Source organism: Pelecanus crispus, chromosome 10 (assembly GCF_030463565.1).
Source record: "Pelecanus crispus isolate bPelCri1 chromosome 10, bPelCri1.pri, whole genome shotgun sequence".
In the NCBI taxonomy this organism is placed as follows: Eukaryota; Metazoa; Chordata; class Aves; order Pelecaniformes; family Pelecanidae; genus Pelecanus; species Pelecanus crispus.
Genome location: NC_134652.1, coordinates 27,088,193 through 27,107,494, shown reverse-complemented (window position 1 = coordinate 27,107,494; position 19,302 = coordinate 27,088,193). Strand labels below are relative to the sequence as shown.

Below are 19,302 nucleotides of genomic sequence, written 5' to 3'. Positions count from 1 at the left end.
ACCTGTTGGTGGCTTTGGGGAAATGAATGAAAAGGAAAGGAACATAAACATAGATTTCCAATGTATGAGAGGCTGGTATGACAGTGGTGTTGATCTGATATAAAACATTTCTTAAAATGCAGGCTGTAGGAATGCAGTGCTGTTAATTGGGGGGCAGTTAACAGAGAAAACTGCAAGTTGCTGGCATCATTATCTAAAGCAGCCCTTCCCTAACTTCCCCAAACTATATTTCATTACTGTATTAATACTGCATACTTCAAACCAGGTGCAATTACCATTTTGGCAGGCCCTTTCTCATCTCATATTCTCTAGAGTGGAATTCCAAGGCTGGTACTGGGCTTGCTCCATTGGTATTACTGTTTTTAAACATCTGCTTAAATTGAGCATGCTGCTTCCTCTTGTGTAATGTGGGCATGACTTGATGCCCTGTATTCTCATTACAGTTGATACTTCATGATTTCTGTGTGCTGTTCATACTAGTTCAATGTTACATAAGGAGTAATGTCAAAAGTCCATTTCTTTGTTTCATCAGACTTTAACCAAGTTCTTTTCCCTCACGTTACCTGCCTGTTTCCTATGTTTTCTAACATATCTTAACAGAGACCAAGTTTTTTTTTTCAGTACCATACTTCAGAGAATGCCTACCAGGTTGTCTTCATAGTGTCCTGGTTTTTTTAGGGCTTCTAAAAAGGCAAATTTTTCTCAGATGATGTTTTAAGTTTTCATAATAATTTTCTGATTTTATTTCATACAGCCCTGGGTTGAATGGAATGTCTGTGCATTAGTTCTATGTTTATACAGATATTCTAGAGAGAGGTAAAGTGAAGTAGGCAGGACTATATTTTCAAAAATGAAAACTCTTTTTGAGTGTCTTTTCCCTTTTTGAAATCCGCTAAAGGTAACTGTGCTTAAGCATCCCAGCACCTGTGTAATCTAAATCAATATTTATTGTTGAAAATATAAGACACAACATTGAAGTTGCTGGTCTAGGTGTGTGTCAAACCATTGGTAGAACAGTGAGTCCTGATTCCTGTTCCCCCCTTCTCATAATCCATTCTCTTCCATTTTGTCATTAAGTTCAGGAAATACACATTTCACAAAATATGCTGCTTCTTGCTTAATCTACCTGAATGTTCCTGTCATCAAGTAATTAAAATAACAAACACTTTGTGAAACAACAGGTAAGCAGAGTGGATAAAGATAGTATTACTTTGTAGCTACTGAGCCTGTAAATAATTAAACAATTACTGTCACTGGTTATTTTTTTTTAAGCACCTTTTTCAGGTTGTGGTGTTGGTTACTTGGTGCTTTGAAGTGAAGAAATAGCAATGGAACAGGACTATACAGTCAGTAACAGGACTGATTTGTACGCAATGTAAATGAAAGCAGCCTTTAAATCTCCTTTAGTGGTATCTGCACAATTGCATAATGACTTGGGAATAAACTTTCCTTAATACTTAACTGCCAATTAAGTAAGCTAAAAAGCTAGCCATGTAGATGAAAAATATAAAATATCCCAACTGAATACAAATGTTACCTAACAGCAACTAATCTGCATATCAATTATAGCTATACTAATGGCAAGAGTTAAGCTTGGTATGTAGCTGATCATGAGACTCTGCTCCAAATAGTACTTGGCAGGGGGTGATTGTTTTACTTATATTTTAATTAAGAAACAATATTAGTGGCAATTTTTAATAGAGGTGAAATAAGTGGTATAAGTGCAGAAATACAGCTGTTAAATGTATTTCAGACTTTAATACCTTTAGAGAATCAAATACTGAATAGATCTGTCGCATTTTACTGCTCTATTCTATTGGCAACCAAAAGTCAATACGGCAAAAAGAGCTGTAGGGTATTAGAACCTTTTGAAAATATAAAAGCTACCCTTCTTCAATGAAGTAAATTGTCTACTATTTTATTGAGTGTTAGGAAATTTTATTTTTATAATCTTATGAATAATCACATCTTTAAAATTCCGTTTGATATATTGACAAAAAGGATGGGGGTAAGGAAGGAGTATGTAAACAATAACAGGATTTTCCAACCTTAATATTTTCAAGTTTACTACCATAAAATGGACTTTTCCATTTAGCTGTTTTTAATGATCTTTTCTTCTGTGATTTCTATACCAAAATCCATAATTATGAATGTTTTTAGCAAGGTGTGCATCCCTGAGATTGTTAAATAGGGGTGCTGGGTGGAAGAATCAAGAAAGTCTGTGGTTTCATCCTTGCTCTGCCGATGACTTCTGTGGTGACTGACTTAGGCACTTAATCACCATCTCAGTTTCTTTTCTGAGAGGAAGAGATAATTACACCTCCTTTACTCTGAAAACCACATTAATACTTTTATTCAGTATAAACTTGTACAGAGTATAAAAGCCCACTGTGCTATGCAGAGGAGGACCATGCAGTAAAATCTGGCCTGTAGAGTTTACAATCTGAAAGACAGGCTCCAACAATTACAAAAGGCAGACAAACAGGTGGGAAGAGAGAGAAATAAATGGCACATGTAATTTTTAGCAAGTCAGTAGCTGTTAGGGCACTGCGGGGCTGGGGGCTCCCTGAGGGCTGGGGGATGGCCAGGCCAGCAGGGCCGGGCCTGGCGGCCAGGGCCTTGTCCCACTGCCCCAGCCCGGGAGTGGGGTGGCCCCAGCCCTGGGCATTAGGAACCTCCTTGGGGCCAGCCTGGGATGTCAGCCTGTGGGTGAGGGGAAGGATGAGGCCCAGTGAGGGGAACCAGCCATAGGTTGGCCGGGCTGGTGGGGCCCGGCTCAGCGGGGCCTGTGGCTGGGTAGGACAGGTCTGTGAGGAGCTGGTGGCCCTGGGCTGGGCTGAAATGGCATCCTAGGGCCACAGGCAGGGTGGCAGGAGACCCTGGAGGAGAGTGGTCAGGGCCAGCGAGGCCTGTGAGTACCCCAAGGGCCTTGGAGATGTGTGAAGGTTGCCTAAACCTCAATGTTTTTTTTATTACAATGTTTGGCGCATACAGTCACAACATCCACTCAAAAAAAAACCCCAAAACCAAAAAAAACCCCCCAAAACCCCCACCAAGCTAGGTTTCTCTTTCCTGGTTTATAATCAAAACACTGATGGTGGCCAAGGCATTCCTTTAGGACTGATCTGTATGGCTTGGTGATTATATGGGCCACAAGTTGTCCCTAGCCAAGCGTTACTTTCCTGGAAATGCCTTGTGCTGTACCGTATGTCACTATCCTAAGCAATGAGCTCATTTCTGTAGGTTGTGCTCTGTGCGTGTGCAATGCAGTATACGTCTTCCAATGCGGAGTGCAAAACATCTGATTCACTGTATCCAAATTTGTCAGGGAATGAGGTCCAGTTATGCAAATACAAAGTAGCTTTTATCTTCTGTCTGGTTATTTGCTTAGGAAGTACTGAATTACTGTTGTAACTCTGAATAATTTGTTATTATCAATATAGCCACATCATGCGCTGTGCTATAATTGCTAGTAAGAAGATAGAGCCCACATTTCGGGAGGGAGACTAACAGAGAAGAATGTGATTAGCTAATTAAGTTGCAACACTGAGATTCTGTAAAAACAGCTGTTGGTCTACTGTCCGTTGCAGACAGATTCAGTGCAACTGCTTTATTAGTTCAGTACTGTTCTCGGGAAGTGCCGTTACCTTTATGTCCAGCTGTGTCCTCAAGGCCATCTCGGAGCTATGCATTTTGACTGTGATAGCGTAGTATTTCTACTGTAGGAATAATAATCACTGAACCAGCGTCAAACATCTTTGCTTGTATAACGGATATTCTAAAGGGGATTAATGGCAATTGATTTCCTGCTTAGTGGCCTATAGGCAAGTAATCTATAAACAAGATCTTTCAAGCTTTTGGTCTGTGCAGAGTGCTTGAAGCACTAATGTAGATCTCTGGGTGCAGTTCAAGTGCTCAGTACTTGCCTCAGCGCTGAATTTTGCTGCCTCCCCTATGCTTGTTTGGCATAATTTGTCAAGTATTCAGGAAGTCATTAGTATTATGCTGTCACCAAAGGCATGCTCACAGCACAGTCTGATACTTTGCATACGATATGTTTTAAATGCTGTACAATCCAGGCTGGCTTTTCCTATCATTTCTCTTGATTTTTGTGCAGCTTCCATGACTGTAGCACATAGCAGGCACTTACAGAGCACAACATCCCCGCTGCAGTGTCCATGAGAGACTAATATGAATTCCAGTGCATAATTCGAGTGCATGTGACTCATCAGTCAGCTTAGTGCAGCTGAGGCTCCTCTTTAATATCTAGCTCTACGTTCTATGAGAGCCACTTACTGACAGAAGAATTCCTGTGATATATTAAACACTTTCATTGAAACACTGGTTCACTGATAGCATGTCAGCTCCTTGCAGATTCTCTGTGGTGTATTTTGTTCCCCTCACACTTGATAATTATTGTCTTGTTACATCATGCTTCTCAGTGAAGGTTTACTCACATAATTAATTCTAGTGATAGTAAATTAAAATTGTACATAAACTACGTTCCCACCTAGTACACACTGTTTTGAACTAATACATCAAAAGGTCCTTCAAGGTCTGACAAAACTTATTTATATGTAGCTCTGTAATTGTATACATAGCTCTAGGCAGTTGTGCTGCTTATAAGGAAGGAACATATAGCATATTTGATGCCAAATATATGTTTTTAAGATGTAATGTCAAGGAGAGTATTATTTCAGCTGTTAGTCTGGTACCTCATAGAACATTTTTATTTCTCTTATTTCTGAAGAGAGATGGGCAAGTAGGTGCTTAATTTCATCTGGCAGGAATCCAGGAAGACTGATTTGCTTTTTAAATAGCATTTCTTAGCCACAACTGTACACTGACTTTCACTGTCAAATTGCTGAACACTAACTAGCTGAAATACTTTGCAGGAGGCCCAGAAGATCAATGGTGGTGGAGATACACAGGCAGATGGGGCCTGCAAACCAACAGATGAAAAAGAAGAGAATGTGGCAGCAGAAGTGGGATGGATGACCTCCGTGAAGGATTGGGCAGGAGTCATGATATCTGCCCAGACATTAACTGGCAGAGTACTTGTAAGTTTTCTATGATTTTCTGTGTTTGTATTTTAAAGAACGTTTTTTAACAAACGCTGTGTCCCAGCATTAGTGGAGGACTTTTGGTTTGTTGCATCAGCACTGAGTCGATCCCAATTTTCTCTTTTGGAAGTAAAATAGCAGGCTAATTCCTACTGCAAGAGAGAAGCAGAGACAGCAAGTAAGAAAAACTGACTTCCAGCCCAGTATTCTGGCACCATGTGCTACAAATGCTGAGTTTAGTAATTTATTGTGGTTTAACCCCAGCTGGCAACTAAGCCCCACACAGCCACTCATTCACTCTCCCCTGGTGGGATGGGGGAGAGAATCAGAAGGGTAAAAGTGAGGAAAACTCATGGGTCGAGATAAAGACAGTTTAACAGGTAAAGCAAAAGCTGTGCATGCAAGCAAAGCAAAACAAGGAATTAATTCCCTACTTCCCATCAGCAGGCAGGTGCTCAGCCATCTCCAAGAAAGCAGGGCTGCATCACACATAACAGTTACTTGGGAAGACAAACGCTATCACTCCAAACGTCCCCCCGCCCTTCCTTCTTCTTTCCCCAGCTTTCTGTGCTGAGCATGAGGCCATATGGTGTGGGATATCCCTGGGGTCAGCTGGGGTCAGCTGTCCCGGCTGTGTCCCCTCCCAGCTTCTTGTGCCCCCCAGCCTGGTCCCTGCTGGGGTGGGGTGAGAGGCAGAAAAGGCCTTGGCTCTGCGTAAGCACTGCTCGGCAGTGACTGAAACACCCCTGTGTTATCAACGCTGTCTTCAGCACAAATCCAAAACATGGCCCCATGCTAGCTACTATGAAGGAAATTAACTCTATCCCAGCTAAAATCAGCACATAATTTCGTATTATGTGGCAAAATTATAGGCCTATTTTGCCTGGAAGTAAAATTGTGCTAGCAAAAATGGAAGCCAAGTTGGAAAATAAGCACAGTGTTACAAATGTAGATAGCGGTCAGAACGGTAAAGCAAAGACAAGTTTGAATTGGCCATGCAATGGGATTTGTGATACTTTCAGTAGGCTAGTAATGATTTTATGTTCTCTTAATCTTTTTCTTTATTAACTTAGGAAATCCTGCAAAGATCTGAACAGTTGTGTCAAATAGAGCCAGAAATCAGATATTGATAATATGTGGTTTAAAGTTCCACTGAAAAAACTTTATAATTATCACTTTATTTGAATATAATTATTTTATAGCCTTGTCAAATCATACTTAATTGCCAACGGTTTTCTGTGGTGCTCACTGCAGTAAAGGGTATCTCCTGTGTGATTTTTGATTAGTTTCCTTGTTAGAATGCATATACTTATAAATTAACAGCTTAAGTGATTTAAATCCCATTTAAAACTTTTGCGAATCCCAGCAAGACTTTGGAAGTAGTTTGGGTTAAGCTGAAAGCAGAATTGGTGTTGATTGTTTACTTTGCTTAAGAGATATTTTAATGTGAGTCAGTTCCGGTCTATAAAGTAATTATTTGGACAGAGGGAGGGAAGGGAAGGAAAAGTAAAGAAATTGCACTCCTCAATCAAGTGTTTTACAGTGAAAAGTTGAGGTGGCTTAATTGCTACTGTCTTGTTTGGTTCTGCAATAATGTTATTTTGATTATTTTTTTCCTAAAAATACCTTCTGCCCATTTGCTTATGTGAAACACTGACTTCTATCAATAGCTTGAACGTGTGTTCCATTGCTGCTTTTAGCATGATGTCTTCTACATAAAACTGACATATTGATCGTCTTATGAAAAGCAGCATATTGATCTCTTGCGTGTTTTCCTGACATCTTCAGCATTAAAAAATGACAAATCTTAGAGCCATGCTTCTTGTTCCAATTTAGGTATCAAGGCTAGAAACTGGCCAAACCCAGAGTCCAATGCTACTAGCTATGCAATCAGAAATTGGTCTGTGGTGTTTTTACTGAGGTATATGTGAGCACAAATATGAACCAACAATTAAGACCAAAGCCTAAAATATAAAACATGTTTTACTATGTATTTTTATTCAAGATACTGGGAGAACTTACTCAATTCCATTTGATAACTTTGTTTTTCTTTTCGTGAGGTGGTTTTTTTTTTTTTTTTTTTGTACTTGCAGTTTACCATTGCATCTTATAAGGGACTAGTTTATTTCCAGAGGTTTTTTTTGTAGACAGCTGGCCAACATCATTGGATCAGATAATTTCTGCGAGTATACCTGTGTTTTTGTCAAGGTATAACAGTGGGTGTTGTACACATCTGGGCTCATCAATATGACTAACCACCTGAGAAATAAGTACTGATGTATGGAGTCTGTTAGTTAATTTTGTTCAGTTTAGAAAACAAGAAGGATTTATTTTAATATAGCACTCATCGTTTTCAGGATTTGAATTGAGAGGATGTAATTTCTGGATGACCATTTCCAGTATGAAAACAGACTGTTCATTTAAATTTTACTTTATGGTTATATTTGCTAAAGGTTAACTGCTTCAATGACTGTTTGTGCTGGAGAGAATAGTCACGTTATTTGTAGATACAGGATGTAACTAAGCCAAGTCAATATTTTTATCAAAGTATATTGTTTTGAGAGTAGTATGACTTACTCATTAATTCCTACTAATTAAACCCAGCTTGTGCCTGCCAGATATTATATTTCTGAATCAAAGTGTGGAATTACGCTCCTCCCTCCATTCCCCCTCCCCCACCCCCCCAAGACAGATGGTTTTATGGTGGTATGAAATCAAAATTGTATGAGATATCTGCAGCTAAAGAAATTATAGTACACTTTTACACTGTGAGAGTTTAAATTAAAATCAATCTTACACATCCAATGTTTACAAAAAAAAGTTTTAAAAGTGGTCCACTGAAAATGGACTTAGAAAAAGAGCTACAATTGGTGTTCAGTTCAGCATGATCACCTGAAGGCTGTTGTGTAACTGCTGCTTGGGTTTCTATGACAAGTGAAGGAGACAAGTTAGCAAAGCGTTGAACACACATCAGTGTAAAGTAGAATCTTATTTGTGTTTTTCTGCTCATGGAAAAAACTCTCATTATTATTCTTACGTGGACAGTCATTTTCTCCAAAGTGAATCTTAGTGGAATGTCAAGTGTTTTATGTGGAACGAAAACCGAGTGTTTTTGGACCTCTGTCTACTGGAGTCTGTCACCGTATCTTTGACGTGTCTGGTCTAGCTTTTATTTCTTCCCCAGTAACCTTACAAAACAACTTCCTAGTTTATCAGATCAGTTTGTCCAGGTGCTTTGTGAGTGTTGGAACAAATATTTATATAGTGGCTGCTCCTGTAATTACCTCTTTAATATTTAAACTTCATGGCTACCCACAGGTGAAGAAAATAAAGGCAAACAGTATGGAAAATACAGGACAAAATTTATTTTTAAAGGTCACAGGCTCACATCCATGCAGTTGTAGTATAAAATTAGACATTTACATCAACATAGGACCATTTGCTCAATTGTCGTGTGAAATCAAACATTTCTGTTTAGACAATAGATGCAAATCAGTAGGCAACCTTTAAAATAGAGACTAGAAGGCCTTCTTCACTATTGTAGCTGTTACAACTAGTTGAAAACTTAACAAATTTTTTTTTTTTTTTTTTAGTTTGAAAACTATTTTGAAAAAAACATTTTCCAAATCATGCATTTCGGTGCTGCTAATGGAAAATAAGGGATGTTGCTTGTTATTCATGATCTGGGTCATTGGAGACAGTTAGTGAAATGATTTAATCCATTCCTGACAAACACAGTGGCTCTGAAATCTTTGAAAGAGATGATTCCCCTCCACACTAGTTTTCTTAAAAACATTTCATTCGTTGTTGGTTGTGGGGAAGGGAAGAGATCTGTAACTGAAATAAAAGAAAAAAAAAATCAACCCCAAAACCACCCCTAAAAAACCCCCAAACAAACAAAACTCCATGTTCTTAGTCTCCTCCCCTCTCATTCCATTGATAAAAGAGGAAGAATTACATTTAAAGACTTAACAAAGAGAGGAGAAATAAAAACCTTCTCAAACCTTGAAATATTTTGCTTTTGACTTCAATTAAATGTTCTGTTTCAAATAAAAATAAATCAACCTCTTTAAGTATCTGAAACTTTCTATTTCTGATGGATGTCTGGGCCTGCCAGCAGTGTTTGCTGTGAGTTGTGGAGAAAAAACAGGCTTGTCATTTAAATTTTGGCAGTATTTTTTTAGATGTACATGTTAGAGCTAACTAGGTGAAGCTGAAGATATGGATATTGTGCAAATTAATCTCTGGATACAGAAAAACTTTCACATGTTCTCTGTGGAAGTGTTTCTGAACACCAGCACAAAAGCTTCTCATACTGGTGCTCTTATGTAAAACTCAGTATTGTTTGCACCTACTTTTTCTTTCTTTTTTGGAGCACAGAAGAATTGTTACTGCCAGTTTCACACATTGCTCCACAGAAGTGGTCAATTATGTCTGGTTCTTCAATACGAGATGCTTGCCTTGTGTCATTTCTTAGTATGGTACTCCCTCATCACGTGAGTATCTAAGAGCAGGTTTATTGGAACAGATAGTGTCTCAAATATATCCTGTTAATATCTCCACTTGTATCCTTTGCTCTTGGTTACATGAGGTAGGAGTTGCCTCTGTTCCCTGTTCCTCAGTGTTTTTATATTAATTCCAACAGAGAACCATTAGGAAACAGATTTATGTTCTTTCAGTCTCTAGGAGTAGTTTTGATTTTTGTTTAAAAAGAGAATTTTCTTTGTTTGTTTGTTTGGGTTTCTTTGTTGTTGTCGTTGAGGGGGAGCAAGAAACAAGAATGGGAAATTTACTTGCTAAATAATTAAACCATCAAATTTTCAAAACATTTGACCATCACTTGTTTTATCCTTATGTCAACTTAGTCTCTCATATCATGTAATTCTTGTCTGTTAATGACAGCAAAATTAGACAGAATAGACGTAAAAGTGGCATGTACATTGGATTGTGCTAATATTGCAGTTGATTCAGTAGTTTATGTGAATATTGTAGAGATAAAGCACTGAAACAGAACTATGCATTCTTACTTTAGGAGCTAAATTCTACACTTGACATTTCAGGAGTGGTTCAGGCACAAAAGAATATTCACACTACCCAGTTTCATCTGAAGGGCAGGCTTTGGAGGAAGACATTCGTACAGGGTGATCCAGAATGTCCTTCAGTTAGAAACCCTTTTTGTTTACTAAGTAGTGCAGAAAAAACCTGAGCTGGCTAGGCTTGGTGCCTACAGTTGTGTAGTCAGAATATCCTTTTCTCCTCATTTTGTAGATTTTAAAAGCACGACTGGAACTTAATGTTCTTGGTGGCATAACCTTTGAAAATGTGACTTGCTCTCTAATAATGTAGATGAGAATTTTACATACTGTTTAAAAATGTGTCTGTATTAAATTGCATAAGCACATGATTTAATAACATGCTAATTGAACCCATGCAGTTCTGTTTGCAGCTGATGTAGAGTGGCATAAATATAAATAACAATAAAAGGTAACAGTTTACTTAAAATCTGTTCAGGGAAATACTGATTTACTTTAAAGTGCTATATGATGCTGTAGATGATGGAAGTATCAGATAAAAATTCCTGAGGTGGGTTTCTCAAAGAAGAATCAGACATGTCCATAATTAATCTGAACAAGTAGGAAATTAAAGGTGTTTATGAACTGATTTTGCTTCCTGAAATTAATTTTTTAAATCATTTCAGTAAGAAGAAAAAGACTTCCTTAATTAGGTAGGGGATACAAGAGAGATAAGAGGAAGTCATACGTGCTGAAGTTTCCACAGTTCAATCTAGGACACAGTTGAATGTGGACTCTCCTTTAAACGGACAAGAAAGAAAAAATCATTACTTCAATTGCAAATCCAGGAGATAAAATGGTGGAGCAAATTGTTGTTTATTCAATCTTTAACACGTGACCTGTAAACGCATAGCAGAGATATGAGCTTTACTTGGCTTGCGGTAAGCACCATGTGGTGGTTTTGCCTACTGCCTTGACTCTCACAGGACCTAAAGGAAACAGTCAGTCAGGAAAAGGCAAATTTGTGTTAAAATGGAGTGGATAAGGTTTTGGTTTTTAATCACTATATGATGAAAAAGTCTTTTAGATTGGCAGCATTGAAGGAAAGAGAAGAAAAGCCCTTTGGTGGGGGGGGGGGGGGTTAGGGTGGGGAGGGAGAAAAGAGGGGAATTAGTGGCAGTAATATCTTAGTTAAGTTATTACCAAGTTATTTAATTAGATTATTATTTTGGTTGCTTTCTTAATGTTCTTAATACTTACTACATTTAAAAAACTAAAGATGAGCAAGTGGTATATGAAAATGCTTTCTTAAATTAAAAAGTGACTATGTTCCCCAGTATACATTTAAAATGAAATAGAAATTTTCTGTATTGTAGTTTGGTTGGAATGTATAATTGTTGCTACATTCTCTTTATCTATCCAAAAATCCAGCAGACATTTTTTTTTCCCCAGCTCTGACTGTCCTATGTGTTCAAAGGTTGAAAAATGAAAGTCTTAAATGTTTTGGCAAGATAGAATAAAGATTTGAGGTTAGTAATGAAACTTGGGACGTGGGACTCTGCTTGGCAGAGGGTCTCATTCTGCAAGGTCTACACATTATAGTTTCTGAGAAATTGGTGGCAAAACTTTAGAATGAGGTTAAAAGTCTGAATGGAAGACCGTCCAGTGAATAGAGAGTATGCTAAATGTTTAGTATGGAAAGACTTAGACCCTTGACTGGACTTCTGAAGAACTGTTAAGAATGCTAGAAGGCCTCACTGCTCATTCAGAGGAAGGTGAGAATGGCATCTTTCTGTGACTCTATAAAAATGCAAGTCTTCAGGTTTTCTACTTTGTTTATAGTGATCTGTTTAATTACAAATACATGTGGTACTGAAATGCAACATTTGTAATACTCTTGCCCAAGCAAACATTCTTAAGTGTAAGTCAGTTATTTTTATTTAGGCAAGACGTAGGTTTTGTCCATAAATGTCATAAAGAGGAGATTCATTAAAAATTATATCAGAGTACCCTAGGGAGGAAAAAACCATACATGAAGCAATGGAATTAAAAGTACTGGTGGCTGGTTGTTTTGGGGGTTTTTTGGGTTGTGGGTGGTTTTGGGGTTTGTTTTTTTTTTTTAAGTTTGTATTCAGGTGAATTGCTTGAGAGCTGGTGGAGTGTTTTGAAAAAATGCAAGTAAGGAAAACCAGTGGATTTTTTAAATATGTAAGTAATTATAGTAGGCTTTCCTGGAAAAAAAGGTAAGTATGCTATATACTGCTTGGGTTTTTTCAGGATATTTTCACAGCTTGCTTTGCTCTTGCTGCATGCATGGTGGGTTTTTGGGTTTTTTGTTGTTGTTGTTTTTTTTTCCTGAAGGAGAAGACTCAAATTCTTTTAACATTGAGGGGGGAAAAAAACCCCACCACCTCTTGCAATAAGTTACAGTTGCCTAGCAGCCAAAGTGAAATTTAGCAGCACAGAATTTATGTGGGGTTTCTCCCTACTTCCAAAGGCAGTAACATCTCTCATGATTTTAATGAGAATAGGTGCTGGAAGGATAATTTGGTATCCCTGACAGATATGAATTTGGAGAGGGCATGTACATTTGGTATACATACAGATTTTTTTTGACAGTGTTCTTGACAATATCAGCTATTTTACTAGATTTGCAAAGCAGGAAGAGAAACCTTGAGCAGCTTTGAGCATGCAACATCTCAGAATTTGAATATGGAGCTTAACAAGCTTTCTTAAGGATAAACAAAGCTCTCATAAATTTTGGTCTGTCTTTTTCTTTCCATTGTGGGACCCTGTCATCCTGGAGACTTCTTGCAACTAATCATCTTGTGGAATTAATTTTTTTTTCTTTTTTTTTTTTTTTTTTTTTTTTTCTGAGCACCTGTGGTGTTCTTAGGATGCAGTTAATCTGAATAGGACTTAATTTAGAATAAAATGTAGTAATTGACTTGACAATAGAAATTGAATGTATTCTTCAGTGATTTAGTCCTTCATACTCATAATATCCCAAGCCTTTTACAAATCCCAAACTGGCATTAGTTTTTCAAGCAGTGAAGCACATGCATTCTTGGGTAACAGGATTTGTTTTGCAGTGTATTGGTTATGACATTACAATAGTTTTTTAGATATTTAAGGAAAGTTTGGTGCGACATATAAACTCCCCTAGTTAGGCAAAAATAGCTGGTGCCATATTTTCCCTTGTATTGTGCTCTAGGTTTCTGAACTAGAGGAGAAGGGGGAAGCCTTTCTCAGTCTCCCAGACTGACTGCAGAGGCAGGAACCACAGAATATTTCATGTCCTCAGTGGTTTGAGTTTTTGGGTTGGTTTTTTGTGTGTTGGGTTTTTTTTTTTTTACTATCATCATTGAACCAAGACCCATATCAAGAGTTGTTTTCATAAGCAAGTAAAATAGTTCACAAAAGGTAAAGCAAAACTGGAGTTTGTCAGGAATGTGGTTGAAAGATTTCAAAAGATACACTAAAGTTTCATTACAAGGTTTACTGTCATCCTGTTTCAGGACAGAGAGCATACTTTTTTTTTTTTTTTTTGCTCTGCAATACTGAATCTGCTTCCAATTTCTAATATAAAAATGAGATTTTACCTGACATTTGGGACTGCTAAACGTTTCAGGGACATTATAATGATTATAAGTTATCATGTTAACCATTAATTTGCCTTTCTACATGTCCCCAGTGATGACAGAACAATAAGTAGCTGTTAATAAATTAGGTATACAACTGTCTCTTAAGGCAGATGACTTTTTATTTTATGGATGAAGAAAGTAAAACACAAAGGAGCTGATGAGCATCTCAAAGTATAGAAATTAGTAGCACACTCATACCCGTAGCAGCAAGCATGTGGCAGATGAACTTTAGTGTGTGTAAAAGTAGGGCAATGTATCAAGGGGAAAAAACCCCCCTAAACCACACTTACACGATTCTGAAGCTAGAACTGGTAGATATAGCTGAAGAAAGACTTTGGCATTATCGTGGATAGTTCTCTGAAATAATTGACTGACTCTGGGCACCGTCAGGAACAAGACAGATGACATAGTTTTGCTACTTAAAAAAAAAATCTTTATATACCCACATCCTGAGTACTGTGTGAAGTCCTGATTTTTATATCTTAAGAGTGATAGAATAAAGGACAGAGAAAGACAACAAAAGCAATAAGGATGCAAAACAGATGTCTTGCAACGTAAAAACTGCTGGGAGTTTTCAGTTTGGAGAAAAGGTATGGGATATTGTAAGCGTTCGCAAAGGAAGTTGGTGGACAATCTATGCCAAACTGTTATTAACCAGATGCTAAAAACAAGGGTGACTTATGCAGGTTGTTAGAGATCAACTTAAGAGATATTTTTATTATACGAGGATCAGTGAATACTGGAGATTTTTTTTTTTTTTTTTTTTTTTTTTTTTGTAAAGGGAGACTGTAGACAATGTCAACAGGTTCAGCAAATGGATTGGACAAATGGGCAACAGATACCAGACAGTTTTTCCAGGGCATGGGAAGGGATAATCTTCCAACATACCTATTCCAAAGACTGTATGAGTGGAATGGGCTACAGAAAGTTACTATTCTTGCGTGTTCCTCCTAAAAAGGATCTCATATTAACACGGTCAGAGGTTTGTCTCTGTGCTAGATAGACAGCTGAGCTGACTCTGGGGGGGCATTTTTAATGGCTTGCAGTCATACCTCCTAATCGCTACATCAAAAGTTTACTCTACATCTTCAGATTAATAGAGGAGAAAAGGGAGACATTTATCTAGTAAGAAGGGAGTGATGGGGAAGCATCTTATCTTTAGTAGACAGTCATTCAAATATTCATGAATCTTGTTTATTTAACAGTATATGTATTTCTGAATCTGTCTATGGCAGATTTTTTTTTCTTTTTTTTAGGTCTTCTGAGATGGAAAGGGTTGTGTATGCATTTTAGATTATACACTATTACATCTGTGTAAAAATTCCCTTTTCGTTACCCTGGTCAACAAATAAGAAAAGTATCATAAGGACTAAAGAGCATAGCCTTATCAAGTTAGGGCATTTGTATAAAGATGGTACACAAAGCTGCTGAGAATGTACCTTTCCATGTGTTAGTGTAACTGTACAGATCTGTTCATTGCTATTGTTCGCAGAGTATAAATGGCTTGCCAATGTGTTTTACTTACCTGCTGTTCACAGGGAATAGTTTGGATTCTCCTCCTCTCTATTGAGAAATGGACTTTGTTTAGTTATTTTTAATCTTTCATAGGCCTTGGCGGCACATAAATGAATCCAAGAGATGTGTTCTAGATTGCTTTAATCTCCTGTGACAATAATGTGGGTTATTTCCAGGGTTTCCATAGGAATAGGAACAATGCTTCTCCATTTGAGTTCATGAGATACTGAATGATAATGGAATGGAGTAGGAAGTGTTGAGTGAATCTTGGTGGTTTCTATGGTAACCGCAGCTAGTTTAAGGTCTGTTTATGCATTTTCTTTTTCTGAATATTTATTTATTATTGACAATACCAAGGATTGTTTTGGAGCATTTTTGCTTTGGATCAAAGAGGGGGCTTCTGCCAGCAGTCCTGTGGGAGAGAAAGCTCTTTTAGTGTACATATTTCTTTAGCATTGGACTATTTAATTCTGCAGGTAGCTGTGGCATTTCTGGTTGTCACTACACCTTTAAGATAGCCAGATTGTGCCTTGTGAAACTGCTGTAATTTCAGTGGATCTTATCTTGTTTAAAAAGAAAAAAAAATTAATATTTAGTGGTTAAAAAATAATAAAATGAAGAACAATGCTAATTTCTCAGTATGAGGCAACATCTAGGACCAAGAAGTTACTTTATTATCAGCTGTGACACTGTAATATGAGAAGAAAGTTGGCTGACTTTAATTCTTTCTCCATCAGCTTGCTTTTAGTGTTAATATATGCCAGTCTTAAACTTTCTTTTCTCTTAAGTCTACCATGAAGTGTATGGCTAATCAAACATACATAGTATTTTTTTTCTCCTCAATTTTACCAGTTTTAAATACTGCTGTGTGGAGATGGGTTAGGTGAGCATATGGTAGATGTATATGCTAAAATCAAATCAGGGAAAGGATAAACAGTATATTTCATAAAAGAGTGACATGAACTATACTGAGAACTGGACTTAATTGGACTTAAAACCTTGTATTTGAATTCTTAGCTCAGAAAGTGGAGAAATAGAAAATTAAGTGTATACATCACACACAGCAATTTTAATTAAGATAAATATTTATGAATTGTAATTTTTAAAAGCCACCTTTTTGTAAGCCAGACCTCAGTGTAGCCTAATCTACTCTGTTTCTGTGGTATTTCAGTCAGCTTATAGCTGCTGCTATGGGAGTCATCTACTGTAAAGTTATCTTCAGAAACTTTCTGCTGTGCTGCAGTGACTTCCGTGACCTCTAGATAGATGGCCATGTTTGTAGAATCTATTCTGATATTATTATAAAGCTTGTGACTTTTCCTACAGTGGGAATAAATATACTCTGCTAACATCTTTGACATCTACCACTTCCTTTTTTTCTAAATTAAGGTATCCATGGCATTCTGTCATTAAAATGAAGAGGAGCAAACACATTTAAAAACCATGTTGTGTCAAGTTTTGAATAGTATGATTATTTGGAGAAAGTCAAGAACATGGTTAGTATTCAGACAGCAAAACTGGCTTAGGGAAACTACTATTGTAAAGGGTGACTTCTGTTATACAAGTCTTTATTGCTGAAAAATATTTGTAAGACTGTATCACTGTATTAATGTCCAGCATAAGTTAGGAAAAGTCCTTGCTACTTCTTTCTTAGATACAGCTAGAAGGAAAGTACCTAAATACAGAAGTGTTCTTTCTGATAACGCTGTGTTGCATCCTCATGATAAGAATGTGGTGCAGAGGAAATTTACCTTCCACCTCTAGGCCACTGACAATAGTCAGATATCGAACAAAAGATCTGGACACAAGCATATTTGCAAAGCTCACCAGAGGAGAGACAGATGGCTTTCCCTTAGGCATTTATGCCATTCCCATGCGAAGGACTGCTCTGATGATGCAGTTGATATTGTTTGTTTAATATTTTTCTCTTTACATTTAGTGTATTTAATAAAATTGTGCTTGTAATCAAAACACTGATGTGATAATGCATATTTTTAAAGATGATTCTGCATATGTTTTTGTGCAGCTCTGCCATCAATGATTTGTTCTGAGGTGTGGAGTAAATGGAACAAACTGCTAAGCTTGTGATTAAAAAAAGAATTAAAATCTCCATTTTGGTATTTAGCAAAAAGTAATAGTTAATTTCGATGCAATATTGTGTATCAAAATCAGTTTCCTTTTGCTTCTTAAATATTCAGGTTTTTGTTTTTTTTTTTTTTTTTTTAAAAACTGTTGTTTGATAGTTACTTCAATATGTACAAGTTTCCTGAGAAACATTGTCAGCATATTCTGCTTGGCTTCAGTAGTTTTACGTGTATCCTTAAATGTGCATTACTTTGGCGTAGGAGGTTCCTCTCTGTTGTAATTAATGCTTTGTTTCAGCTTGAAATGCTGCAGTAGAGACAACTTCACAGCTTACCACTAAAGCTGCTGAAAGTTCCACTTCTGTGAAGTCTAATGTCTGTCCTGCTGCTGGGAGGGATAGTATGCCATTCAGTCAGAATCAGTGAAAATGCTGGCTGCTGACATGCAGGAGTCACAAGCTTAATTTGACATATTCCTTAGATAATATACTGTTGTTTTTTTTTTTTAAATGTTTCTCCTTACTGTTAAGGTTCAGAAGGATTGGTTCAATCTGAAGTAATGGTACACAACCCACTTGTCTTTTTGAGAAGGGAGTAGGAAATCTAATGGTAGAAACTAGGAAGAAGTAGTTGTGAATTGAAAGTAAAAATCAGGGAATATGAACTGCCTGTTCCATGTGTTTCATCTAGAAGCTGAAAGCTCTCAGGGTCTTCTAGAAGTCTACAGCAAAATGCCATGAGTTTAAGGGGGAAACTTGCATGTCTGCTCTGACTGGTCCTGGTTCCTCCTTCCTAGTGTCTTCATCCTGCAGACACTTCCCTTCATCTCAGGATTGAGGATAGGAGAAATGTTTGAGTAGGGAAGGTGGGAGAAAAGGAAAGACCTATTAGTATTTTCTCAAAAGGGGAAGGGACAGGACTTTTTGGAAGTTTGAAGCCATCCTGCTGCTTCTTTCAGTCTTGTGAAGACTGCTTCTCTACAGCGTAGCAAGCTAGGATAGATGGGTGAAAAGGCAATTTCTGCAATGTAATTCCATGCCTTCTAAGGAGCTACAGAACTGCCGACTGTGGTCATGGAGAGGGACTCACAAAGCTAACTTAATTGAGGCAGGGTAGGTATAGAACGGAAAAGGAAACATAATCTGATTCTTCCTTTATTTCTAGTCCGAACTTTAAAAAAATCTAATTTCAAACACAGTGTAATTGTTACTGCTTAGAATGGGGATACCACATTAGGAACTGCGGTGAAACGTGGAACCTGATCCTGCCTTGCGTAGACAGGTACTCTTCACTGCATGTAAACTAAGCCATCCAGTTCTGTCAGGTGCCCACAGTCCTCTCATTGAAAAACATGCAACTCCTACATACTCTTTAAAAAAAAAAAAAAAAAAAAATATGCCTGTCAGGGTAAAATCTTGCAAAAATTACTTCTGTAGAGATGAGCTGATTTAGTGAGCCATCTGATTGTTGTGATACACAAAATGTGATACTGTCATGAGCCTGAAGAAAAGGATAGCAGAATGCTAAGCTTTTGTATGGAGATGCACTATTTTCTTTGTTACTGTCACCCATTATATTTAATCCAGTAACATGCGTTCTGAAGGTACTGAATATACCTTGAGAAAGTATAGCTGTGTATCTTGGTAACAAGCAAGAGTATATTGTCTGAGTTTAGTGTCAATGCAAAATGTTTGCAGCGTCTTTGTGAGCTGTTTAATTTTATAATTTGTCTTTTTTTAATCTGTTCCTCAGGAGAAGGAAGGAAATCTGGCCTCATGACTTTGGTTGCCTTGTTTTTTGATTTTTAAATCTATCCAACCCAAATACTGTAAGGTTAACCTTACATGGAAAATTTTGAGCTAGAAGAATCAACAGAGTGCGCCATGAGGGCGGTTGATCTGTATGTGTTTTGGGTATCATTAGACTGTCTGGACAGTGTTGCATGCTATCATTTTTACTCCATGCTGCAGTTTAGCAACAATAC

At 37.4% G+C, this 19,302-nt stretch overlaps 1 protein-coding gene across 41 annotated transcripts in view; it reads left to right on the top strand.

The window, feature by feature from the left end:
* Positions 1-19,302, top strand: part of KCNMA1 (potassium calcium-activated channel subfamily M alpha 1) — a 528,106-nt gene that overhangs the window by 134,494 nt on the left and 374,310 nt on the right. For 39 of the 41 annotated variants that reach the window (XM_075717316.1, XM_075717321.1, XM_075717324.1 and 36 more), the window contains exon 2: positions 4,896-5,060. The exons of the other annotated variants lie outside the window; for them this stretch is intronic. In XM_075717316.1, coding sequence (XP_075573431.1) covers positions 4,896-5,060 — 165 coding nt within the window. The remainder of the gene's footprint in view (positions 1-4,895; positions 5,061-19,302) is intronic. 41 annotated transcript variants of the gene reach the window in all.